The following is a 27,601-nucleotide window of genomic DNA, read 5'->3' as shown; positions in this document are numbered from 1 at the left end:
CCATAGATGAAAAGGGCATAGTTTAGGTCACTGATTCTCAACTGAGGTGATTTTTCCCCCTTAAAATAATTGGCAATGTCTGGAGACATTTTTAATTATCACAATTTGTTAGGGGGGAGTGGGGTGCCATAGGCATCTAATGGGTAGATGCCGGGGATCCTAACCATCCTATAATGTAGAGCACAGCCTCTCGTGGCAAAGTTTGATCTTGCTCAAAATGTCAGTAATGCTGAGGGATGAGAAACTCTCACTTAAGAGCTGAAATAATGATTTTTTTTTCTCATCCTTTGTGCCTTGGATTCATAGTGAGATAGTACTAAATTTCATAGAAGTAACTTTAATGAAACAGGGCTTTCAGAATCTGGTCATTGGTTTTACATAAAAGAAATACAATTCCAATTCCAAAAATCTTAAGAGCAATATGTCTTTCTTGACATTTGCTTTACAAAAATTGAAGTAATGATGAGAGCACTCAACAGAGGCAAAACACCCTAAGAATCCTCTTTACTCCTCTTTTTCCTTAAGCCCACTCTTCTGGTAGCTGTTTTCCTTCTCCTCTCCTTTCCTTCTGTGTGTCCCTGGTTAATCTATGCTTAACCATGAGGAGAATAACTTTGCATGTCTTGTTCTTTGCCACTTTTTTCTCTTTTACTCATCTGATAAGAACATCAAAGGCCCAGGAAGTGGACCTAACCAAGCAAGCCTAGAAACCTGTTGTAGAAGACAGAGTGACCTGGGGAGAAAAAGGAGGATTACTTGTGTGTCTATCATACAAGTAAATGCCTTTGTTTTAGTTAGTTATTGCTGTGTAACAAATCACTCCAAACTTAAAATAATCATAATTCATTTTTCATAATCTGTGGGTTGTCACACTAGTTCACAGTTAAACACGGATGGTTTCCTAAGGACCATCTTACATATACCTAAGACAACGTGCCAGGCAGTGATTTAGTCTCTTAGGATATAATGATGGGGAAAGTACTTTCTTGACATGAAGAATGTCTGGGTGTGGGAGAGAGGAGGTGACAGATGCATCAACCTTGAATCTTTTGGTCTCAGTTTGCTGGCTTCATCTGGGATAAGTTCATCTGCAGGGTTGGCTGAACTAGCTCCAAGATGACCTCACCCATGTGTCTGGAAGTTGGTTCCGGCCATACGATAGGGCATCTCAGTTCTTCTCCACATAGAATCTTGTCCTCCAATATAGACTTCTTTCCTTACATGGTGGTTTGAAGGCAGAAATCCAAGACAGCTAAAACAAACGGCAAGACTTCTTAGGCCTAGAGTCAGATGAAGAAAGTCATTTTTGCTGTGTTACTGATCAAAGCAAGGTCAATACAAGATCAGATTCAAGGAGGGGGAAATCAATTCAACCCCTTGATGGGAGGAAAGACAAAGTCACCTTGTAAAAGAGGATGCATATTGGAACCAGAGGATTTTGTGGTCATAATTTAAAATCTGTCCTCTGGTCACTATTATGTATATTCTTTCCACATTAGAATACATTCACCTCCTCTCAAGGCCTCGGAAATCTCATCCAATGATGTCAGCAAACTTCAAATCCAGTGTCATGTGATCTGCATCTTGTCATTTGTCTGCATACAAATGAGGCTCCTCAAGTATAATTCTTCTAAATCCCCAGGCCTATGAACTAAAAAGAGAAGCGACTGCATCCATTCATCCAAAATACAATGATGAGAGAGGAGCCAGGGCCATTGCAATAGATGCCTCTGTTCAAAGAAGGGAAGAAGGGAAAAGAGATAACAGTCGTGGTCTGAAATAATTCTGAAATCCAGCCAGGCACGTGTGGCTAGTCCCTTTAATCCAGGGGCCAGTGACATTCCCTGTCTTTTTGATAAGAAGTGGTTCATGTTTATGGATGATTGCCTTCTTTTTAAAGAAAAAATTTTTTTAATTAATTAATTTTTTTTTAGAGAGTAAGAGTATGAGTGGGGTAGAGGGGAGAGGAAGAGAGAGAGAATCTCAAGCAGGCTCCATGCTTAGCGTGGAGCCTGAGGTGGGGCTCGATCCCATGACCCTGAGATCATGATTTGAGCCAAAATCAAGAGTCAGATGCTCAACTTACTGGGCCACCCAGGCGCCCCTGGCTGACTGTCTTCTTAGCCTTCTTCCTCATCATATTAAGTGTGGTTCCAAAGTCTTGTCTTCATTTTGAACTGTCCTGTCCCTTTAGTACAAGGTGGTGGTGTTTTTGCTTAGCAGATTTGTTGACTTCCTAAAAATCTGCTTGGCGTCATTCTGTGCCACTCAAACCCCAAATTTAAAACAGTTTTTGGACCATAGGTAAAGGCTCTGTGGTCAGTGCCCTCAAACTTCTTAGAAGCTGGTTTATCTAGTTGAGAAGGTCATGTAGGCACTACCTAAAATCTTTCTGAGTTCTTAACAATGCAGCTTCCGAGTGTCTGCCTCTTGATTTCAGCTCATGTCATGATCTCACTTTCCATGGGTTCGAGCCCCATGTAGGTGCGGAGGCTGCCTGGGATTCTCTCTCTCCCTGTCTCTGCCTCTCCCCAGCTGTGCACTCAAACTCTTTCTCTCTCAAAATAGATAAACGTCAAGAAAAACAAAAACAAACCAACAATGGGTCTTACAGTCACGCTCTTGACTTATTGTTATCCTAAAACCCTGTTTTACTTTGCAAATATTTTTCCAGGAAAGACTGGGAATGTCATACTTTCTAATCCAATGCAAATGAAAAAGGGCCTTCTTTACTTCATCTCTCTCTCTCTTCCAGTATCTCAGAAGAAGCCAGTTGATACTGTCAGCTTTCTGCAAGGAAATCTCTCTAGTCGAATGCACAAGTTCAAGTTACTGCAGATGACAGAGTAGACAGTACATAAAATACACGTGGCTCTTCTGATCTCTGAGAGCAGAGTCTGCTGTCCTTTTCAGCGTCTGCTAATAGTTTCTTTCCAGCCTCCTCCCCACCTGGTCCCAAGGCCAACACCACATGTTTCAGATCTTTGTTAGAGCAGCACTAGATTCCCAGTAGCAGTTTCTGTTTCACTTAGTCTTTGCTAAAGCACCACCAAAACTTAATGGCTTAAAGTAGTAACACATTATGGTTTCTCATGTTCCTGTGGGTGGGCTGGGTGTTTCCTGCGCTGACTATGCCTGAGCTCATTTATAGAAATGCATTCCGCTGGAGCATTAGCAGGGCTGGTAGGTCCACTGACTTGGATGGCTGCTAATGGTGCTAGCTTGCACTTGGGGTGCCTCGGTTCTCCTCAACATGACTTTTTCCCTCTAGGGTGCTACGGCAGCTTCCTTGTGTGGTGGTCTCAGGGCAGAGCTCTCTACGAGCCAAAATGGAGCCTTTTCAAGGCCCAGCCTCAGAAGTCCTATAAAATCATGTCAGCCATGTTATTTGGTCAAAGCAAGTCTCAAGGCCCATCTAGACTCAGGGGGTGTGGCATCCACTTTGTGTCCGCAGGAGGAACAGCAAAATCACATTGCAAATGCTGTGATAATCCAAATGAGAGGAATTTGTGTAGATATTTTGTAATTAGCCATAGCCTGATTTTGTAATTTTTTTTTCATTTATCCGTTTAATTTACCAATCTAAACATTGGATAATTATAAACGTTATTTCATTATGTTGAAATAGCCAACATACCTTGGACCCTACCCCTGTATAACAAAGTTAGTGATGATTTTAGTAACTGTAGATATACAACTGGGATCATATGATTCTGATCCCCAAACCAGTAATTTGGTTTCGACCATCTCATTGTGGCTGTTATTTAGTTAATAATGGTTACATTGTTACTCTATGATTTTGTTGTTTTTCTGTCTGTAGCCATGTCATCTGGTTGTGCAAAAAGTCCAATCTACTTTCTACTTTAAAATTTCTTTCCAACTTTTTACTGAGGTAAATTCTTCTGCAGAAGAATTCTTCTGCAGAAATAATGAAAAACTTTATTAGGTATAATTAGGAAATTATAATTTAAAATTTTTGTTTTAAATTAGCATTTATATTTTCAGGTAATGAAAATCTGTAAGACGTTTATTTAAGTCATCATTGTCATTCATGCACCTAAAGAATAGAATGACAATCTGCAAAACACAAACAAGTTAATCATAGCCTATTGCAAGTTATCAATGTATCAATATATGATACATTAATATTTTTGTCAAAGATTGCAGTTTCAGACCTGACAACTTTATCTACTTATTTAAGCAGTTTTTCTTGTTGGTGTTTTTTTTTTTTTAATTTTTGTTTAACAGTTATTTATTTTTGGGAGACAGAGCACAAGCGGGAGAGAGGCAGAGAAAGAGGGAGACACAGAATCTGAAGGAGGCTCCAGGCTCTGAGCTGTCAGCACAGAGCTGGATGTGAGGCTGAACCCACGAACTGTGAGATCATGACCTGAGCCGAAATCGGGCACTTAAATGACTGAGCCACCCAGGCGCCCCTCTTGTTGGTAATTTTATATTAACATGATATTAAGGATAAATATACCCAGGAATTCACTATTTTGATCTTTATGATTGATCATGACTGATGAAAATAAACATCGTTATGTGAGTACCCATTTATGAAATGCTCTCTCTCTCAGAAATAAGTTCTTATGGAAGATTTGTTACATACAAAGAACAAGCTGAGGGTTGTTGGAGGGAAGGTAGGTGTGGGGGGGATGGGCCAAATGGGTGATGGTCGTTAAGGAGGGCACCTGATGGGATGAGCACTGGGTGCTACTCCTGAAACCAACACTACACTCTATGTTAACTAATTTGAATTTAAATAAATACATTAAAAAAATATTTGTTAAATACATTGAAATATGCCAATTTCAATTACGTTTAGTATTTTTATTTTTATTTTTTAATTTTTAGTATTTTTAAAGTCACCATCTATTAGAAGGACATTGGCATATATTTTAACTTTTTAAAATGTAAGTAATGCTATTTAAAAGCTAATGACCATGGACCTCTGTCTCACAGTTTTACATATTATGTATGGTAAATTCATTATATGTGGACTATATTTAATAAAAATACAACTAACATGTTTATAGGCAGCAACATTTTCATGATTGATTGCAAAGGCTCCACATAATCTAGGCCACTTTTTACTGTGGTCTCTTTGCTTGCACATACATGTGTAAGTCACTTGGGACAAACCACAGTTGTGCAAAATCAGCAAGTCACTGTTACTATGACTTACGACTCACCAGGAGGAAAACCGTTGACTATAGTCAGGTGTGATAGTTTGTTAATGGTCAGATTTAATCACTGTTGCCAAATTGGGCCTCATTTCTGCATGTGTCATGATCCTATCCTGAAATGGCAAAATACCTAAGAAATCTATAACAGGACAAAGAAGTCTAGAAATTGAATGTCAGATCCTGCTCCCTTTATCTTTCACTTGTTTCTAGAGAGCGAAAGTGCCTTGGAATGTCAGGATTATTTCTTATAACATCACCCAGAGCCATGTTTGTGTAATAGCCTTCCTACAGAGACCTCTCTTAAGATCTAGAAGCTTCCAACTCCTTAGGTCTCTCAGACCAACTGCCTTTGAAACAGAACCAATCATGGAAACCTCCAAGGTGAAGGACTTAGTTTTCATACCTACTGGTTTGGTTTGTTTGTTTTTGTTTTTGTTTTTGTTTTCTTTTTACCTCACACAGTCTGGCCTTTAGAAAGGAATCAAGGTTCAGATTTAGAGAGGAGGAGAATTGGAACTGCTTTTGCCCAGTCATACATGGATCAAAACTTGGCCTTAAATGGGAGGCTGTTACGGGTTCCTATCTGTGGGGCACCCACCTCCTACTCTTTCTGGCTTCTGAAGTCTCACCTTGCTTTTGAGCTGACACCACCATCTTTTCTAGGCATTTCGTGATGCATTTGCAATGCACCAGAATCCTCATAATTCTCTCTCTGGAGCCTGCTACTTCTCTTTCCTTCCTTGGTTAGTGGCATCATTATCCAGTTGTGCATGATAAAAAAAATATAGACAGCACCCTTAGCACCTGTCCATTTCCAATTGTTGCCTTGCAGCCGTCTCACTTACCTTGTTCATCCCTGTTAAAAGAATTCATCACTTTTAACATGCGTTCTGCTAGTATAATCCTAAATATCCTCCCTGCTCCCAGCCTCTTCTTCCTCCAAGTAAGCTTCTACACTGCCACTGGAGTATATATTTCTGTGTCTCAGGTCTCATACGATCATATCTTTGTCCTGTCCAAAACCGTTCGTGGCTTCCCGTTGTTCAGAAGATGGAGACCAAACTCCGTGGCAAGTGATTCAAAGGCTTTAAGAACCTGATTGTTAGCTGTTTTCTAGGCTCACTTCCTTCTTTATCCTTCTCAAACCCTCTCTGCTTTATAATTCAGCTGTAACAGATTTTTACTGTCGCTTTAATACATCATGCCATGTTTTTAAGAGACTGCCGCTTTCTCCTAAAAAGCTCTCTACCTGCAAATTTCTACTTACCTGCTGATGTTCTATGTAACGACACCTCCTTTTTTAGCTTCTCTGACTCTTCCAGCCTGTGCCATTACCCTGTAAGAGAACTAGCTACTCCTGTATTTATGTTCCCTCAACATTTTATATGTTCTTCCATTATAGTAGCTGACACATTGCTTTGAGCTATTATTTCCATATTTGTCTTTTCCATTTATTACTAGTTCCTTAGAAGAGGGCCTGTTTCTTAGTCTCTAGCACTTCCTTAACAAATGCATCCATTCATTTCTTTAGTAATTAAATCATCTACTATGCAATAATGAAGAAGACGGTGATGGATAAGTCAGATGTGGTCTGTGCCATATAATCTGAAACTTAGATTCTAGTGGTGGAAACGAATAGGTACCCAAAAGATGATGGTACCGATACTGATTTAGATGAGCACCATTACTGATAACAGCACCAATACTGATTTAGATGAGATATTCAGGAAATAAAATCCACAGCCGTTCCTTATGAGTTTGTTGGGTGGGGATGAGGATAAGTAAAGACCCAAGGAGGACCTCACACTGACTGGTTTAAGTACTAGGTGGATTTTAGTTTGTATTAATAGATATTAAGGAATAAAACTCTAAAAAAAATTTTTTTTAGATTTATTTATTTTTAAGAGAGAGAGACAGAGTGAAAGTGGGGGAGGGGCAGAGAGAGAGAGGGAGACACAATCCGAAGCAGGCTTCAGGCTCTGAACTCTCAGCACAGAGCCCAACGTGGGGCTTGAACTCATGAACCGTGAGATCATCACCTGAGCTGAAGTCAGCCTCTCAACTGACTGAGCCACCCAGGTGCCCCAGGGAATAGAACTTGTAAACAGGATTAACTTCTTGTTCTCTGTGATTCCTAGAACTGGAAAACTGAGTTTACATGTGTGACATAGACAGAGTTCTCTGCATTTACAACTAGTATACATGTTCACCTAAATGTCTTAACACATTACTCTTTTTACAGTTTTGTTGGAAATATTTAGCATGCATACCTATGAACACTTGGTAAGACCGTATCATGTTGTTCTAAAAAGCAGAAGATAGAAAAATCACTATAAGATTAACAATTAAATACATTTAAATAATACCCTATTAAATATAACTACTTATACACAGGAAGAACTATAAACCAATATTGTAGAGATTAGTTCAGTGCATCATCAACAGCTTTATAAAGAAGTGTTATTGTTCATAATGCTGTTTTAATGCAGTGTGGTAGACATTCACTTCATATTTCATAATACTTCCACAATTTAAACATTTTATGCTGTTGTTATCAGATTTAACTACAAAATCCTGGACTAAATTAGATTTTTATATCAAAAATGAGTATTTGCTGACATGATGAAGTTTTAGGAATTTTTCTTTACTTGGGGAATATCGTAAGTACAATCAGAAAACATTTACTTAGAATTCAGTTGGCTGTGTCTGAAAATATAAAAAGTAGATTGCTAGAACCCAGTAAACTGCTTTTGCAGCTGTAATATAAAAGGAAACATGTAAAGAATTTGACACTTACATATATACAATGAATGCTACAAAAAAAAAAAAACAACAACAACCATAATTTGGGCTTTCTAAAAAAAGACCTTTTTTTGCCAAAGTCTAAATATAAACTCAGAGATTTACCATCAGATGAAACCAGTACAATAGCAGTATTGTTTCGTTAAAGGTGAGAGTAGTAAAAATATAACAACTTAAAATCAGGAAGTAATATCAATAGTTTATTACATAAATTTCTAACTCATACACTAACACTGTGTTCATTTAAGATTTTAAAACACTGACATCTTGTAACATTAATAAAATTGTGTACAACCTCAAATTGAGTTTAAAAATTTATATACACTGTAACTGTAGTCTATTTTAAACCTAGAATTGGATTTTATATATTATGGATAAAGTCCTGAATTCTATCAAATCTGGTTTGATTAATTAAGATTATTCTGCTGCTGCATGACTTTATTCATAGAAGCTAAAGATTTTAAGGTCAAACTCAAATTGATTTAACTATGAATTTATCATTTTAATCTGATGAATATTTGATATGACTAATATGGTAATTCCCATGCTATCCTTGGGCAGTAGTATGATGGTGTAACAACCTGACTGTGGAGACTAAAGCTTGGCTCTGCCTCTGGGTGGCTTTGGTAAAAATGCTTAACGTCTACGTGCCTTGGTTTTCTTGTAAAATGGCATTTATAACAGTTCTTGCTTGAAGACTTGTTACAAGAAGTAAATGAGTTAATATGGATGTATTACATATGGTATGTAATAATTTATCATTAGTATATGTGCTGCCGAAGCGAGCACTGTAATAATTTATCATTAAATAATTAAAATATAATGGGATCATTAGAGAGAGAGGAAATATCAGTGCCTGGGTACACATGACACTAATACAATACTGTGTGTTAATTATACTGGAATTAAAATTAAAAAAAAAAAAAAGAGAGAATACTTCTGAAGAATAAACAATACCGTGACTTTGCCAAGAGTATTTCTTAGGGAAAGGAAATGTTAATAATTTTGATGAAAGGATGATTACATATATGTAGATTCATCCAGAGTATTTCCTTGCTGAGTCACTGCAAACCGACCAATTAATGATTACTTTGATTCACTGGGGAAATAACACTACTAGAAATAATTAAAAGCGTTTGGAACCAGAAGATGAATTTGCATTATCACTTCCCATACTGCATATAAGAAGATGTTAAGGGGGCGCCTGGGTGGCTCAGTCGGTTGAACTTCCGACTTCGGCTCAGGTCACGATCTCGCGATCCTTGAGTTCGAGCCCCACGTGGGGCTCTAGGTTGATGGCTCAGAGCCTGGAGCCTGCTTCCGATTCTGTGTCTCCCTCTCTCTCTGACCCTCCCCCATTCATGCTCTGTCTCTCTCTGTCTCAAAAATAAATAAACGTTAAAAAAAATTTTAAAAAAAAGGTGTTAAGACATTATGACTTATATTATCTTAGAGCACAGAATTTATATATTTTAGGTGACAACAAGCTGCTTTGGTGCTAATTGTTTCACTTAGCATTTGCCAAATCTATCACATTTTTGATAAAATAAATTATTTTTCATTTGTTTCCTTTATACACTTCCTTGGTCAAAAGTAAATACATGTTGAAGTGATATTTTTAAAATTTGAACTAAAGCATGTCAGTTTAGTATTTTAAAACTTACTTTCTATAGTTTCCAGTAAATTCTGTTTTTTGCTCTACGTTTAGTTGTCACCTAATCCTTAATATAATAGGCCATTCATATCATGAAAGGCCTAAAAATAAATATTTTTGTCAGAGTCAGATGTATCAGATACTCAAATGAAGACATGTAATACAAAAAATAATAAAGCAAATAAAATTATTAGAATTAAGCTTTCAGCAAAGTTTGACAGGACCTTGTCAGGGAGTGATACAGTTAATTCCATTACATTTTTCTTTTTCTGAGAACTCAGAGTGGCTGTATTTCCAGTTTGTTTTGTAGTTAAATTTGAGATTTTATCTGGGTTTTCCAAAAAGATATGGACAGAAATATTTTTATTTTTTAATGTTTATTTATTTTTGAAAAAGAGATAGAGTGCAAGCGGGGGAGGGACAGAGGAAGAGGGAGACACAGAATCGGAAGCAGGCTCCAGGCTCCTAGCTGTCAGCACAGAGCCTGATGTGGGGCTTGAACTCATGAACCATGAGATCATGACCTGTGCTAAAGTTGGATGCTTAACCCACTGAGCCACCCGGTGCCCCTGGACAGAAATCTCTCATCTTCTTTCAAACTCAGCCTTTTAAACATCCCATATAATTCTTAAGTTCTTTACAGAAAGAAAGAAAGAAAGAAAGAAAGAAAGAAAGAAAGAAAGAAAGAAAGAAAAAAGGAAGGAAGGAAGGAAGGAAGGAAGGAAGGAAGAAAGGAAGGAAGGAAGGAAGGAAGGAAGGAAAGAAGGGAGGGAGGGAGGAAGAAAATAACTATCAGTGCCTGGTACAGAAAAAGTATATGTATTATTATTTGTTTTTGTATGTACTTGAAAGTTTTAGAAGTGCATGCCTAAAGTACATTGAAGATAATGGTATTCTGCAAGTTCTTCGGATATATTCAAAATTTCTCCAAATTAAAATGTTACTAATTTTCTTCATTCCTCCATTGCACAGTATTTTTTTCTCATGTTTGTAGGCATTGGGAACAAAGTTACTGTCCTCATGGGGCTTATATTCCCATAGGCAGTCAGATGTTCTCACTTGAAGCCCAGAAGAGGTCAGCTCCAGGGATGTGGATCTGAGCACACCAGCCCTCAAAGGGCAAGGAATTGAAATGATGTCTTGTTCAACTGTGTTCTTCCCAACATCTGGTCTAGTGTTTTATAAACAGTTGACACTCGGTAGATGTTGTTGGAATGAATAGAATTCACCTTTTCTTAAAAGGGGTTAAACTGGCCCCTCCCTCTCTGGCCTTCCTATCTTTATGCCTCTAATTAAAACCTTCTTGGACCCTACTTCTTTTTGCATCTGATGTGAATTTTCTCTTGGTTCGTAAGAAATTACCACAAACTTAGCATTTTAAAACAGTTTTCTTTTATCATCCTCAAAATTGGTAAGTCAGGAGGCCATGCACAGCTTGGATGTGTTCTCTGCTCAGGGTCCCGCAAGTCGGCCATCAAGCGGACAAGTCTGCCATGTCAGCTAGGTTGCATTTTTATCCAGAGGCTGAAATAGGGAAGAATGCACCTTTGAACTCATTCGGGTTGTTAGCAGAATTCATTTCCTTGTGGCTGTGTGACTGAGGTCCCAGCTGCTTGCTGACTTTTGGCTGGAGACCACCATTCCCTAAAGGTGGCCTGCTCTTCCCTGTCACACGGCCCCCTCCATGGTCAGTTCACACATGGCTATTTGCTTCCTCCAAGCCAAAAGGAGAATCACTCCAGTTGGCCAGGATGGAATCTAATACAGAGTCACATGTCTCTAGGTGTGACGGCCCGTTGCCTTTGCCATATTCTGTTGGTTAGAAACAAGTCACATGTACTGCCTGTAGTCTGCCTACACAAGGGTGTGAACTCCAAGGGGTGGGATCTTTGAGGGTCACCACAAGAGTGTTCACCACACTCCCCAGATGGTTAAGTCCCTGTGATGCCTCACATACACAGCTCTATCTTATAACATTACTGTAGAACCCTCAACTATGCACCTGCCCTTGCTTGCTGTCTCCACTTCTAGCTATTTCATGGCGGGGACAATGCCCTGTTGTTTTCTATCTCTTCGCACCTAACATAAAACTTGGCACTTGGTTGGTCTCAGTGAACTTTTTCAGACAGCTTTATTGGGGTATAACTGTATAGTGAACTGTCAATAAGTGAATGAAGGTTAACATCGGGCTAACATATTGAAAATTTTGAAGCATTTGCTAATAATGTTTAAAGGAATAGTCTAGGGGCGCTTGGGTGGCTTACTTGGTTGAGCGTTCGACTTCAGCTCAGGTCATGATCTCACAGTTTGTGAGTTTGAGCCCCATATTGGGCTCTGTGCTGACAGCTTAGAGCCTGGGGCCTGCTTCGGTGTCTCCCTGCCTCTCTGCCCCTCTCCCACGTGTACTCTGTGTCTCTCCCTCGCAAAAATAAATAAAAATTAAAAAAAAATTTTTTTACGTAAATCGGAAATAGCCTACTTGGAATTGTACTGTCCCTTCCTTCAAGACAACAATTGGCAAAATGGGTTAGAAAACAAAATAATATGATTATTTCTAGAGTTTGTAACTGAATGTTTTTTAGGATATGACTTCATGGTATACTATGTTACCTAACTAGATTTATTTTTTTTCTTCTAGATGAGCAAGAGATAGTACAAAAACGTACTTTCACGAAATGGATCAACTCGCATCTGACCAAGGTAAAGGAAATTACCCAGAGTTCTATGTTTACTTGGTTGGAGCTGATAAATCACTGAATGCCAAGTGTAATAAAGGAATACTCTTGACGCTCTTGTCACTAATACTGATCAATGATATCGGCAGTTCTGTCAGCTTAACCGTTGCCTACATGTGGCATTTGCTAACATTGCCTCTGAGAAGAAATGAATGGGTAGCTAGGGTCACGAGGTCAGTTCTTCATGTCAATGCTATGAATTCTGATGAAATATTTGGTTCAGTTATTTCTTCTGTAATAATGTGTATGTCATATGAAAAGGAGAATTTGTGAGGTGCCTGGGTGGCTCAGTTGGGTAAGTGTCCGACTCTTGATTTCAGCTCATGTCATGGTCTCACAGTTCGTGAGATTGAGCCCCATGTTTGAGTCTTTGCTGACAGCATGGAGCCTGCTTGGGATTCTCTCTCTCTCTCTCTCTCTCTCTCTCTCTCTCTGTACTCCCCCACTTGTGCTCTCTCCCTCTCTCCCTCAAATAAACATTTGAAAAGGAAAAAAAGGAGAATTTGTGCTGAATTTTGGTTTCTTTTTTAATTAATTTATTTAAATTCAAGTTAGTTAGCATACACTGTAATATTGGTTTCAGGAGTATAACCCAGTGATTCATTGGTCGCATATAACACCCAGTGTTCATCCCAACAAGTTCCCTCCTTAATGCCCATCACCCATTCAGCCAATTTCTTTTGGAACAGAAAGAAGCAAGGAGTGGTCTGTCCTGAGCAAAGAATTTAGTATGAGTAGATTATGACAGGATTTGGGTTCTCTTCTTAGGTGCCTTTAAAAAAAGGTTTTTTTTAATGTTTATTTTTTTTTACTTTTTTTTTTTTTTTTTTTTTTGAGACAGGGAGAGACAGAGCACGAACAGGGGATGGTCAGAGAGAGGGAGACACAGAATCTGAAACAGGCTCCAGGCTCTGAGCTGTCAGCACAAAGCCCGATGCGGGACTAGAACTCGCAGACCGAGAGATCATGACCTGAGCCGAAGTCGGCCGCTTAACCGACTGAGCTACCCAGGCGCCCCAATGTTTATTTATTTTTGAGAGAGAGGGGATGGGTGGGCAGGGAGGGGCAGAGAGAGAAAGACACACACAGAGAATCAGAAGCAGGCTCGAGGCTCTAAGTTGTCAGCACAGAGCCCGATGCGGGGCTCAAACCCACAAACTGCGAGATCATGACCTGAGCTGAAGCCCAATGCTCAGCCTACTGAGCCACCCAGGCGCTCCTCTTCTTAGGTTCTTTGATAGCCAAGTAACTGTGGTGTCAGGACACCAAAAAGACTAATCATTCTGAGATTATCCATACCAACATGAGGTTGTATCAGATGACTATGTATTTGCACATTGTAATGACTTTGAACGTAAATGCTACTATAAAACAAATTCCAATATGGCTATACCACAATAAAATTAGTCTCATAAATATGCAGTTGAAAAAAACATGTGAACCAAAAAACATTGCATTTGTAAACGCAGACAATTGTCTGAATTCAGTTAATGGATCCTTTGCTGCGAGTGGTACCTCCCTACAGTGTTCCAGGCATAACCCCATGAGCAACTTTTGATCAGGGACTTCCCCAAAGCGTCTTTTACGGTTCAGAAGCAAACAAAGCATGGCGATTTATTGCGGTCCCATTGTACAAATTAACTGCTCACTGTGTGTCTAAGGTAGGCTTTGGAGAGAGGAAAACGTTGGTGAGACACTTTCCCAGGCCTTGAGAGGCTCACAATCCAGTTATGACAGAAGACTAAACAATGTGTCTGGATTTGGTAAACTGGGATTGTATCTCCTTTCATTGCTTTCCAGAAGTCCCTTGATGAGAAGAGAATTCTCTGACATAGTGGTTGCCCCCGGAATCTGCCCTGTGAAAAGGCAGTAAATGCCACCGGGGGCTCATTTTCTCAGGTCTTGGCTGGTGCCAGCCAGTCATTACTTTGCTACAGAATTGTCATCAATTGGGGAAGATTATTCTTTTTCAAAAATGAAAATAGAGTTAGTGTTTTTCTTCACATTGTTAAGAAAGTTACATGCTAATTGTAATAGTAATAACAACCCTCTTACAGTGTAAAGAAAGTAGAAATCAGCTCAAATCTCATGATCTTCACCTTAAATCATCACCATCACGTTGATCACCGTTTTTCTACACCGTTTTTTTTTTTCAAGACAGGGAGAGACAGAGCATGAACAGGGGAGGGTCAGAGAGAGGGAGACACAGAATCCGAAACAGGCTCGAGGCTCTGAGCTGTCAGCACAGAGCCTGACGCGGGACTCGAACTCACAGACCGAGAGATGAACACTCACAATTTCACAAAAATGATTTGCAGGATACTGCTGTGTATGCCTCTGTTTCACTCAGCCCATATTTCCGTGTTAGTGGATACGGAGCTATGTAATAATTTTAGTGGCTGAATAATATTTTATTAAAAATATAATTACTTATTATAAATCATAAATTAGCCTGTAGCTTATTGATGGTCATTTAAGTGGTTTTCAATTGTTTAATGTTACATACAGTACTACACTTAATGTCCTTGGGCATATATCTTTGTGCACTTGTGTGATTTTTCTACTTAAGATACATTTTCAGAAGTGGGTCAATAGTCCTCAGGTATACATGTTTGCAATTTTAATATATACCAAGAGCATATACAAATGCCCATTTCCTTACACTATTAACATTCTTGGAGGTTAACAGTGTTTCCTAATCTAACTGGCAAAAATATTTATTTATAAATATTTATAATTATAAATTATAAGTTACAATTTATAATTAACTTTTTCAGATTTTTAAAAATAGGAGTTGAGGGACACCTGGGGGGCTCATCGATTAAGAGCCCGACTTTGGCTCAGGTCTTGATCTCATGGTTTGTGGGTTTGAGTCCCGCATTGGGCTCTGTGCTAATAGCTCAGAGTCTGGAACCTGCTTTGGATTCTGTGTCTCCCTCTCTCTCTGCCCCTCCCCCACTTGTGCACACACACACACTCTGTCTCTCTCAAAATTAAATAAACATGAATTATTTTTGAATAGGAGTTGAATATCTTTGTGAAACTTTTTCAAGTAGAATCCTTGGGATACACTCATCTATATACTGAATACTTAAAAAGAGGGGAAATCCGAATGCATGCCATGGTGCACAGTATATGAAGGGCCTTTGTGAAGGGACTAAATGCCAAGAGCTTGTTTTCAAATATCATTGTTTTACCATTGCTCCAAGTTACTTTACATACTTACGTGATAACTGGTTATTGGACTAGGCTCTACCAATGTGCATTTTTTTTTCCATTCTGTTTTCCAGCCCTGCTTTGTAAGCTCACCCCTGTAATTTCTCGTCTAAATATCTATAGCCCTACCTTTACTGGGTAGTGTCAGCCTTTCTCATTCATGAAGTCATTTCTGACCACAGGCAAAGCAGTGAGGCTGTCTGTCCCCTAGCAAATGCTCCAAGCGTGGTACCCTTGCCCCTGCACCCCTCCTCCAGTGCCTCCCCCCTGCCTTCTCTGGTTTTCCTGCCTGTAGTGCAGTAGAGGGCAAAGTCTTAGCCCTTCTCCAGAACCTGTAGCATAGGTGGAGAAGTTTAGTATGTCTTAAAATTATTTTGAACTGTATACCTCGCCTTTCCAACACCCGTGTAGAGTCTTTAAGGCATATGCTAATTCTCAGAATTTCTTTATAAATCTTAATAGCTCTAAGCACAGTGCTGCGTACCAGACAGAGGTGATTAATACACCAACAGCAAAGAGTCTATCTTTTCTTATTTTGTTAGAATCGTAAGGCTATCACCTGGGGAAAATGATTAATCTCTGGTATTGAGCCAAGTGTTTTACACAGGTTATTTTATTGCACACATCTTCATATACTTCGTAGTTGGTGCTGCTGAGATTTTAATCCAGACCTGAATCTAAAGTCCACGTGCTTTCCTGACTTTACACATTTTTACATCAATGGTATTGTTTTGAAAACCCCAGAAACTTATTACTTCCACAACTGCTCCATTATTATCTTATGTAATAGAGATTTTTTTGTTTGTTTTTTTCTCTTCTGTATTTTGATTTCTTTCTTTCCTGAGTCATCTTGAAAAAAGAAAACTGAAGCATAAGAAGGATACCTATACTTGCCATCCTGAATTTATTTATACTGTCATTGTAGTACCTTGCCAAACATAGCTAAGACACTCAAATTCATTTGAGAATATATTCCTTTCTGGACTCACTTATATTTGGAAAACATTTTGAAAATCAAATCTGACCCATGACCCTGCCTTGGCAGAGTTTTAGAGTATCTATGTATAGAGTCAATGTTTGTCTGTATTTGTCTTCGCAACTAATCACATGATTCCCAACTCATTCCTTTCTCTTTCCCATCCTTTGCCCACCTTTGTCCTTTTTTGAGTGTTCCACTTCCAGCCCTTTCTCATTCCCCCACCCACCTGTCTCCTATCCCTGCACCATGTCGATCTTTCTGTCCCATCTCTTCCTCCGTTATACCTCCAAGCAACCCCCTTACTGTCTCTATCTTAATTTCCCCATTCCTATCTTTATCCCCATTTCCATCTCTTTCTGTCTGGACCCTAAACCCTGCAAAAACACATGCAACCTGCGTATCTTGGGCTTCACAGTCCCTGAGGTCACCTTTACTTGTACACCCAAACTGAAATGGCAGCACACACTTCCCAATCCATTGCAATGGGCTTCCTTCTGAGAATGTTAATATCTCACTTGCAACAGAAAAAAAGGTCAACTTCGTATCTTTGATCTGACCCCTGAATCAGGACATTGTGTCACTTTTCGAACTGCTGCATGGTAAGACTTGTTCCCCAAGCCATTCTGTGATGCCTGAGCGTGCTTGGTCCCATCACTCTAGCACCTTACGGACGTGGAACCCAGGCACACATGTGGACACACACGTACACATACAACTGTGGTCAGCTAAGCTTTCGCAGAAGTTTTTGTTATGCTGAGAGTCTTATTACGTCTCTTGTGAAAGCAGCTTCTTGAGTTTTTGGTCCTTGGCTCTCCATCACCAATTAGCAACACCCAGACTTTCAGTCACAGGGAAGGCCATACTCAGGCTACAAACATTTCTCACTAGAAAAAATAGCCCACAAATAAGCAACTTGATGTCTCAATGTCTTTTTTTTAATCCACCAGAGCTTTTTGAAACACCCTTTCTCTCTTTCTTCTTGGTTATTAAATAATCAAGGTAGTGGCTTATACTACAACTAAGAGATAGTCTGCTCCCAGCATGGAGACCTGAATTCTGTCGGCTTTCAAAGAACTGGGTCCCTTGTAGTTTGTTGGATCAGACTGAGTCTGGTTTGATGTGTTGTTTGTGTGTTTGCTTGTTTACTTTGTCCAACAAATACACAACAAATTTAGACCCTGTGTTAGTCAGCTCGGGCTTTTATAACAAAATACTGTAGACTGGGGGGACTTAAAGAACAAACATTTATTCCTCATAGTTCTGGGCCTGAGAAGACCAAGATCACGTGCCAACAAGGTGAGAGTCCTCTTCCTGGCTGTGTCCTCACCTGGCAGAGAGAGAGGGAACTCTGGTCTTTTTTCCTCTTCTCATAAGGACACTGGTCCCATCCTGGGGGCATCATCTCATGACCTCATACACATGTAATTCCTTCATAAAGGCCCCTCTTCCTCTACTATCACACTAGAGGCTTCAACATGGATTTGGGGGACACTCAAACATTTAGTCCATAGCAGGCCCCAAGTTCATTCTGAGGTCTGGCTTGAAGCACACGAGTATTTCTTCCAAATTTATAATAAAGGAATGGGAACTCAATCCCGGCATGATGACATGAACAAGCTTGTCTCCTCTTTCATTTCATTCATTTCAACCCCTGTAGTGCATAGCTCTGTGCTTTGGATTCATTTCATATCATCTCAGAGCCAAACTACTTAAAAGAGTTAAAATGCATTTTATTCCTATGTTGTGTTTGTTCCCCCTACAATTTTCTGTTGAAATCTACCAATAAAGGTGAGAAAATGACCCAGGTTGAAAATACTTTTTGTGCTAGTAACCAAGATACTAGTCTTGTTTCACCTATTTATTATGGTACATAATGTGCCAAGTTATTTTATCTCTAAGAACAAGAAAGGAGAAAATTGCTAAGTTGGGAGGAAAAAAAAAAAAGAGTTTCAACTTTTTCCTAGAATGCAAGTTGTAAATATTTTGCAGGATGTCAGTTGTCTGAGAGCATTTGCATAGTAGTCATGGGAATGTTTGTGGATTTGAACTGGAATGGTAGGGGCACCTGGGTGGCTCAGTCAGTTGAGCATTGGACTCTTGATTTCTGCTCTGGTAATGATCCTAAGGACCTGGGATTGAGCCCCACTTTGGGCTCTGTGCTGAATGTGGAGCTTGCTTAAGACTCTCTCTCTCTCTCTCTCTCTCTGTCCACCCCCCCATCTTCTGCCCCCTCCCCTTCTTGTACTTTCTCTCTCATTTTCAAAAAAAATAAAAAATAAAAACAAACAAACAGGAACTGTAAACCATTTCATCCATTTGTAAAACAGGAACTGTAAACCATTTCCAATTTTTTGGAAATTGACCATTTCCAGAAATAGCTTTAATAATCAGTTGTGTCAGGTTTTAAGAGCTAGAATGTTGAATTGAGAAGTAGAAAAATCGATTCTTTTCTCCTAAGGTCATTCAATCTTTGGTGCATTAGGACATGTCCAAAAGATTTTTCATGGAGATGCATTTGGGGAAGGTTTTTAATGGGAGAATTTTAATTTTGTTCTTGGCTGCTTTGCCCAGTTGCAAATTAACAAACTATTTCCTTCTAATTAAATAAAATGATAAACTCTTTTACTGATGGCATTCCATTCTATTGTAACAATTCTTTATAAATATTATGACAGCAGTGTGAAGAGAGAGGGTGCTTATAAGAGAGCAATCTGTTTTCAAATAAATACTTTTCTTTTCTGTTTTAATTTTTTTTTTAAGTTTATTTATTTTTGACAGAGACAGAGTGCGAGCATGAGCTGGGGAGGTGCAGAGAGAGAGAGGGAGACACAGAATCCGAAGCAGGCTCCAGGCTCCAAGCTGTCAGCACAGAGCCTGACGTGGAGCTTGAACTCACCAACTGTGAGATCATGACCTGGGCTGAAGTTGGACGCTTAACCGACTGAGCCACCCAGGTGCCCCAAATAAATACTTTTCTTAAAACAAAAACCTTACCGAATCAGGGAAAAAAACCTCAAGAATCTTCTGTGTATATGTGTTTTATGCCATTGTTAGTACGCAGATGTAGATTATTCAAACTTGTGGATATAATTATCAGTTCATTTTTTTTATGTTTGCTTTGTTTTCAGATGGAAGTCTTTATGCTTCTACAATTATGCAAAACATTGCAAATCAGAAATTGTCAATATAATGTAATGTAACATTAACAAAAATTAGTGGGTTGCATTTATTTTATATCCCTGATAATTCCTTTTGAGAATGGGGTTTCATCAGACATGGACTTTATCATTTTCTTCCTTTTCAGAAAGATACCAGACTCTTTCTTTCTCCTTTCAAAGAAAGTATTTGTTTTTTTACTTTTTAAATTAGCAATTAGCAATCACTCCATATTGATTTTGAGTAATTTTTTTTTTTAGTGTTTATTCATTTTTTGAGAAAGGGAGAGAGTGGGGGAGGGGCAGAGAGAGAGGGAGACACAAAATCCAAAACAGGCTCCAGGCTCTGAGCTGTCAGCACAGAGCCCAACGTGGGGCTTGAACTCAGGATCCGTGAGATTGTCACCTGAGCCAAAGTCGGGCGCTTCACCGACTGAGCCACCTGGGCGCCCTGATTTTGAGCAATGTTTTTTTTGAAAGTTAAGTACTGATTTAGTTCTAGCTTCTCATCACTCATTGCTAAAAATATTTCTAAGTTGCGGGCTACTATTTGTTGAACTTTTACCATGTGCCCGTCACTATGCCTTAGCGAATTTGTCTTTTATTTAGTCTTCACTACAAGAATCAAATATGAGTATTGTTTGCTACATCATACAGATCATAACCGAAGTTAAGAGTTAGTTAATAAATTCAAGGTCACATAAGTAGATGAAAAACCAGATTTCAACCCCACACCTCTGAAGTTTGGGCATTAACCGTTGTGTACTCTTCATGCTTCAATTGTTTATTTAGCTCTTTATGCAGAAGATACTTTTTAAGCACCTGTCATACACCAGGGGTTGTGGATACAGTGGTGAACAGCCCAGTTGTACATGCCTTCCTGGAACTGATAGTGTCACAGAAGAAACAAACAATTACAGCAAAGCGTGTGTTGGTAAATGCTATGCGAGGGGAGGTGCCAGGGTCTCAGAGAGCACCTGGCAAGCATAAGCAGCGACACAGGAAACTTGAAGGAAGGCATCAAAATAGGCTTTCAGAGACAGGAACATTTAAACTAGGGCCTGAGAAATGCCTTGGGATTGGATACGTGAAGGAACCAATGTTTTTAAAAGTTGAGAGGTCAGCTTTGCGCAGTGGCAGTATCGTAGCCAATGAGGTTTATCCGAGGCGCGATTATTGCTAATTAAAAGTTGAGAGGTGAGAAAGAGCATGGTCCAGTAAAGGAAATGGAAGAAGTTTAGAGTGCCTGAAAATATGGCTCCAGGAGTGGGTTGGCAACAGAGAAAACTAAGAATTGGTCAAAGGCCAGTCATTAAGAGAACTTGGACTGTGTTATGGGCAGTGGGAGACATTAAAGAATCTTAGCCAGGAAAATTAAATGATCGCTTTGTCTCTAAACACCTCGGTCTCTCTCTCTCTCTCTCTCTCTCTCTCTCTCTCTCTCTCTCTCGCTCTTTCTCTCTCTGTCATAAATTAGAGCAGGAGCAAGTGACGTTAGAGGTGGAGTAGGAGAAACGTAGACACATTGAAAGGTATGTAGGAGTAGACTCAGTAATTAATCAGAATCTTGGAGAAGAAAAAGTCAAGAATGACATGTAGATTTCTGATACGAGCAAATGATTAAGATCATTCACATACATAGAGAATACAACGGGCTTGGGGGAAAGCTAGTAGTCCAGTTTTAGACAGAGAAATTACTCAGTAGAGATAAACCCATTTGATTTGGCAGTTAGGAAGTCATTGGCCACCATGGGGAGTAGCCATGTTGTAACAGAAATCAGACTGGCAAATTGATGAGTAAATGAGAGGGAAGGATGTTAGGACACTGAATGTACATTACTTATTCGTGTGCTAGAGCATCAGCTAACACAGAACATGGGGTTTGGTAAGAGCTGTCTTTTTTTTTTTTTAACGTTTTATTTATTTTTGAGACAGGGAGAGACAGAGCTTGAACAGGGGAGGGTCAGAGAGAGGGAGACACAGAATCTGAAACAGGCTCCAAGCTCTGAGCTGTCAGCACAGAGCCCGACGCGGGGCTCAAACTCACGGACTGTGAGATCATGACCTGAGCCGAAGTCGGCCGCTTAACCGACTGAGCCACCCAGGCGCCCCAAGAGCTGTCTTAATAAGGGGTAATTTTAAGGTGTGTCTACTAAGGGTATGATCAAGAACTAACAGGGAGGAAGAGGCTGCAAAAGAAGGGAAAGAAAGTCATTTCAGAGATACAGGATCTCAAGGAGGCAAGGTGGGAGAGAAAATCAAGAGCACAAGTGGAACCTGTAGGTTTGTACCAGAGGAGAGTCATCTCTCCTTCTCTGAAACCAGGGTGGAAATAGGAAGGGTGAGTGTGGATGTGCCTAAATTTGGTATCAACACGGAGAGGAAGACAGAGTTGAGGTAGTCTTGAATTTGAGGAAATTCCTACCTAATGGCGGCCATGTTTTTTAGATCTAACAGGGTAGTCTCCATTTTCGAGCAAAGAACTTATGTTGGGATAAATGTTTTAAAAAATGACCATTAAAAAGATGTTAGTTCTTTCGCATTTTAAAATTTATCTTGGGGCACCTGGGTGGCTCAGTCGGTTGAACGTCCGACTTTGGCTCAGGTCATGATCTCATGGTTCGTGAGTTTGAGCTACATTGGGCTCACTACTGTCAGCACAGAGCTTGCTTTGGATCCTCTGTCTCCTCTCTCTCTGCCCCTCTCCTGCTCTCTCTCTCTCTCTCTGTGTCTGTCAAAAATAAATAAAACATTAAAAATAATTAAAAAATTTACTTATCATAGCAAATTCCTGAACTTTATGCAAGATCTATAGGCTGTGGTCACTATATAGTGCCACCTTGGCCCCCGAAGGAAACAACTTAAAGATGTGTTTTTCAGAAAACTTTTACAGGAAATTAGATTATTTGTTTTCATTTTTAAGTTTATTTTTTGACAGAGAGTGTGGGAGGGGCAGAGAGAGGGAGAGAGAGAATCCTAGGCAGACCCTGTGCTGTCAGCACAGATACTGGGGCTCAAACCCACAAACTATGAGATCATGACCTGACCGGAAATCAAGAGTCAGACGCTTAACCAATTCAGCCACCCAAGTGTCCCAGGAAGTTAGGTTTTTAATTAGAAAAAGATAGTATAAGTAATCTTGACATTACCACTGGTTTCAAAATTCTGTAGTTTCACATTTTTTCTCATTTCATCAAATAGAATGGAATGCTCTATTTGTATTTCAATCTTCATGCTCTTTGTTGTGAATGAATATATGGTTTGATACTAAATCCTTTGGGAAAAACAAATAGGTCTCAAATAGTCATGGTTTAGTGTTCCTGTTTAGTGCATGTTCCAGTATGCAAGGAACAGCCCTTTCTCCGTCTGCCAGACCTATGGGGTTATTAAGAATAAGCACTAAGCATTTTATTTTGTTTATTTTTTTAAGTTTATTTATTTATTTTGAGAGAGAGAGAGAGAAAGAGAGAGAGAGAGAGCAGGGAAAGAACAGAGAGAGAGCACGAATCAATCCCAAGCAGGCTCTGAAAGCTGTCAGTGCAGACCCTGACATTGGACTTGATCCCAAGAACCATGAGATCATGACCTGAGCCAAAATCAAGCGTTGGATATTTAACCGACCCAGGCACCCCAAGAATAGACACTAAACATTTTAACTACTGCCTTTTGGATGACCTCAGGCATGGTATGAGCATTTCCCCACTTTTTAGAAGAACTTAAAAAAGAGTATCATAAAACATTATTTGGGTTCTGTATTCATTTGCAAAATTTACATAACAAAACACCCCATACTGGGTGGCTTCAGATGGGGAATTTCCTGTCTCAGTGTTCTCAAGGCTAGACAGCCATGCTCCCTCTGACACCCTGGAGAGAATCCGTCCTTGCGGCTTCCTAGCTTCTGGTGGTGTCTGAAGTATCTGAGGGTCCTTGGCTTGCAGTTGTATCAGTCCAGACCCTGGCTCTGGGTCTGTCTGGGTCTGTGTCCAGATTTCCCCTTCATATAAGGATACTGGTCATATTGGATAAGGTCCCCTCCTGATGACTTTATTCTAAGCTGATTACGTCTCCAAAGACCCTGTTTCCAAAGAAGATCACATTCGGAAGTACTGGGGTTTATAACTTCCACGTATCTTGGCGAGAAGGGGTGTAATTCAACCCATAATACATTCCAGTAAGAGCACATTTTGTCTTAAAATATCACATTAGATTCATAAACTCCTTGAAAAGGAACGCTTTTGACTTTCCATGTTTTCTTTTAATAGTCTATGCTAATGATGACTTTGACATCTTCAGAGTCCTTAAGTATCTCTTCTGTGGCTGCTAACTTCTTCAGCTGTCTTTCCATCAACGGTGTTAAAAGATAATATAGAAACACTTTCATAATTGCATTTTATCTCCGTCTGTTTCCTTATACATCCTTTAGTGGGACCATTAATTGAACTAAGATTAGGACAAAAAGAAGCAAAGAGGAAAAGGAAAATGCAATAATTCCCCCTCTAAAATAATTCTTTAAATTTTTTAAATGTTTATTTACTTTTGACAGAGAGAGAGAGAGAGAGAGAGAGAGAGCGAGTATAAGTGGGGGAGGGCAGAGAGAGAGGGAGACACAGAATCCGAAGCAGGCTTCAGGCTCTGAGCTGTCAGCACAGAGCCCGATGTGGGGCTCGAACTCACAAACTGTGAGATCGTGACCTAACCTGAAGTAAGATGCTTAACCAACTGAGCCACTCAGGCTCCCCTAAAATAATTCTTTAGTTGTTTTCTAAAACTACTTTAGTTTGATAATCCTAAGCATTTGTTATTTCCAAATATGTAACTAAAAGGTTACAAAGGAAAATTGTCATTTCAAAATGAGTAGCCCTTTTAGAACTCCTAGGTGGCTCAGTGGGTTGCGCATGTGACTTCGGCTCAGGTCATGATCTCACAGTTGGTGAGTTCGAGCCCCGCGTTGGGCTCTGTGCTGACAGTTCAGAGCCTGGAGCCTGCTTCGGATTCTATGTCCCCCTTTCTCTCTGCCCCGCCCTTGCTTGTGCTCTGTCTCTCTCTTTCAAAAATGAATAAACATTAAAAAAAAGAACATCCTTTGTTAATTCATTGGTAATAACATAGATATAGATCTAGCAACTTTTATGCAAGTGAATAAACATTTTGATAGTATTTGTCAAAGCTCCTTCTCTTAGGACTACACTCTATTTATTCATACATTTATTCATTAAATATTTTAACATGGTGTTTACCTACTCGGCAGTGTTCTAGGTACCAAGAATGTAGCAGTGAACAAAATTGAAGAAAAAAATCCTCGCATCATGGTGCTTATATCCTGATGAGGGAGATGGATAGTCAAAAAGACAAAGAGGCTATTATGTTGAGAATAGAGTGAAGAGGGGCACGGGTGCAAGGAGGGACGTACGTTAGGAGGCTGTCGAAGTCATCCCGGCAAGAGACTGGTGGCTTGGACCAAAGTAATAAGTAGCGAAGGTGGTGAGAAGTGGTTGGATTCTGGATGAGCTTTGAAAAGAAAGCCACCAAGATTTGTTGATGGAGCAGAGATGGTGTCTGAGCAAAGGAGAAGAGTAAACGATGACCCCAACTCTGCACCGAATAAAACAAATAACTTGGGGAGCGTGATTCTTTTATGCTGTGTAGTAGAAAGAATTTGATTACACATGTAAATTGTTAAGGGCAGAGTTTTCCAAGCAGATTTAAAGTTGGGCTGAGAAGTAGTCATTGCCTTTGGGATGTGTATTTGGAAATAAATTAAGTAATTAAGGAAGTGGAAATGATTAGAACTATCTGTCAGAGGAAACAGAACAGAACGGGAACTGTCTTCTCACCTTTGACAAGCAGAGGTGGAAAATAATCACCATAGTGTTTTTATGAAGGCGGTGAAAGAGGAAGAGATTACACACAAAAGTTTTAAGTTACTTCACCTTGTTTCTGGAAATGTTGGAAACATCTAATTAGATTTTCCGAATAAGATGGCAAAACTTGTAGACATTGAATTAATTTGACGTGGCTACTGCCGGCTGTTATAATCATGGTTTGACTGCTCTGGTCCAAAGATACGGTGGCAGTTTTAGACATTTTAGTGTGGTTGGGCTCTTAGCCAATCTTTAGGGAGGTAACTCACTCCACATCTGCCGGTCAACCCCTCTTCCCTTCCCACTCTCCTCTCTGTTCCTGTTGTTTAACTTGCTGCTCCCACCCATCAGATGACCATCAGAGAATGTGAACACTATAGACTGGTCCTGGGTTGGGATGTTTCCCCATATACTGTCTTGCAGCCTGTGACATCGTTCCTTCCTGAAACGTATGTAAACCAGAGGTAGTGGTTTGTCTGGCTCTAGAAGTGACGGGTCATTCTCCATACAGAGACGTCAAGGGTGCACAGAGCACACCTTGCCAACCTCCCTTTGTCTTGAGACCTCTCTGCAGCCTGTGCAGAAGGCCATTTTCAGAGTATTTTAGGCCGTGATTTTGTGTTCTTTTCAGCAAGCCTGACATAGCGCTCAGCAGTGTGTGTGTATCTCCATTGGAGTTGAGAGTAATCTGTGCCATGGGCTTTTACTTTAGGTCTTTTTTTAGTTATTGGAATCGGTGGGTATCCAGCAATCACAAATTTTAATTTTTTTAATGTTTATTTATTTGTGAGAGGGAGAGAGAGACCGTATGAGTGGAGGAGGGGCAGAGAGAGAGAGAGGGAGACATAGAATCTGAAAAAGGCTCCAGGCTGTAAACTGTCAGCACAGAACCCGACTCAGGCCTCGAACTCGTGAACCGGGAGATCATGACCTGAGCCAAAGTTGGACGCTTAACCAACTGAGCCACCCAGGTGCCCCTCAAATTTTAAACCTTAGGATGTGTATTAGTACTTTAAAATAAAACACTAGAGCTTTTGTATGTGTCATAAAATGTTTTGAGAGCTCTTTCCCCCAGAGGAAAAGCGTTCAGTCAAAGAATGCCCAGTTGTTGTGAGATTAAAAGTCATGATGGTAAATTAGGACACAGGTTGGTGCTGGCATGAAACAGGAGATTTTACGCTTTTATTTGCTCAAAGCTAAATCCTTCATGCCGTAAATCTCGTTGGTCACTGTGTGATATTTGAGGCTAAGGCACTCTAAGATTCTAGCAGATGTGTAGATATCTGTTGATGAAATGACGATATGCTCGTAATGTTTTGAGGTAGATTTGTACTCTTCTCCATTTGTCAATGCAACCTAACACCCAGTGCTGCTTCCACCTTATTTGAGGTGCATATGATTGTACATATGATTGTGCATATGATTGTGCATATGATTGCAAACCTAACAGTGGTAAAAATATTTTTAGTGTGTTACCATTTTTGTTATTTTTGGATATAGGCATACAGTTGTCCATGTAAAGTGGCTCTATCTATCATCTATCTATCTATCTATCTATCTATCTATCTATCTATCTATCATCTATCATCTCTCTGTATGTTTAATGGTTTATCAACAACATTCAGCTGTGTCTGCCTTCTTCATTTACCGATATCAATTGGTCAAAAGGTTACAAAACATTTTTTTACATCAAATACAATTAGGTTCCCCTGAAAATGCACACTCTCAACAATAAAGCGTAGATATATTTTCGGTCACTTATGTGGATCTTATCATGGAGTACGAGTGGAAGGACACTGAACTGTAAATTGTTACAGTCAGAAAGTGTTTACAAAGTAATAGCAAAATAGACCCTCCTGTCAGTGTGCTTTATTTTGTTGCAAGTAAATGAACTTGATTTAAAATTATTTAACCAAGAAGTGAAATCGATTGAAAGGGTACATTCTGACCAGGCAGGAAAGGTTAGCCCAGCAGGCGTGGGTTGCTCAAATTCTGTATATTCCAGATAAA

At 39.6% G+C, this 27,601-nt stretch overlaps 1 protein-coding gene and 1 non-coding gene across 22 annotated transcripts in view; both read left to right on the top strand.

Moving 5' to 3' along the window:
• Window positions 1–27,601, top strand: part of SYNE1 (spectrin repeat containing nuclear envelope protein 1) — a 475,092-nt gene that overhangs the window by 69,743 nt on the left and 377,748 nt on the right. For all 21 annotated transcript variants that reach the window (XM_045058235.1, XM_045058234.1, XM_045058221.1 and 18 more), the window contains one exon: window positions 12,284–12,345. In XM_045058235.1, the coding sequence (XP_044914170.1) occupies window positions 12,284–12,345 (62 nt within the window). The remainder of the gene's footprint in view (window positions 1–12,283; window positions 12,346–27,601) is intronic.
• On the top strand, window positions 20,853–20,987 carry LOC111560733. Its single transcript, XR_002742712.1, has one exon. It is a non-coding gene; the product is annotated as a U4 spliceosomal RNA (small nuclear RNA).

The sequence above is a fragment of the Felis catus genome, chromosome B2 (genome assembly GCF_018350175.1).
Source record: "Felis catus isolate Fca126 chromosome B2, F.catus_Fca126_mat1.0, whole genome shotgun sequence".
NCBI lineage: Eukaryota > Metazoa > Chordata > Mammalia > Carnivora > Felidae > Felis > Felis catus.
Note: the sequence above shows the minus strand (reverse complement) of the source record. Positions and strands in the feature narration are given on the sequence as shown.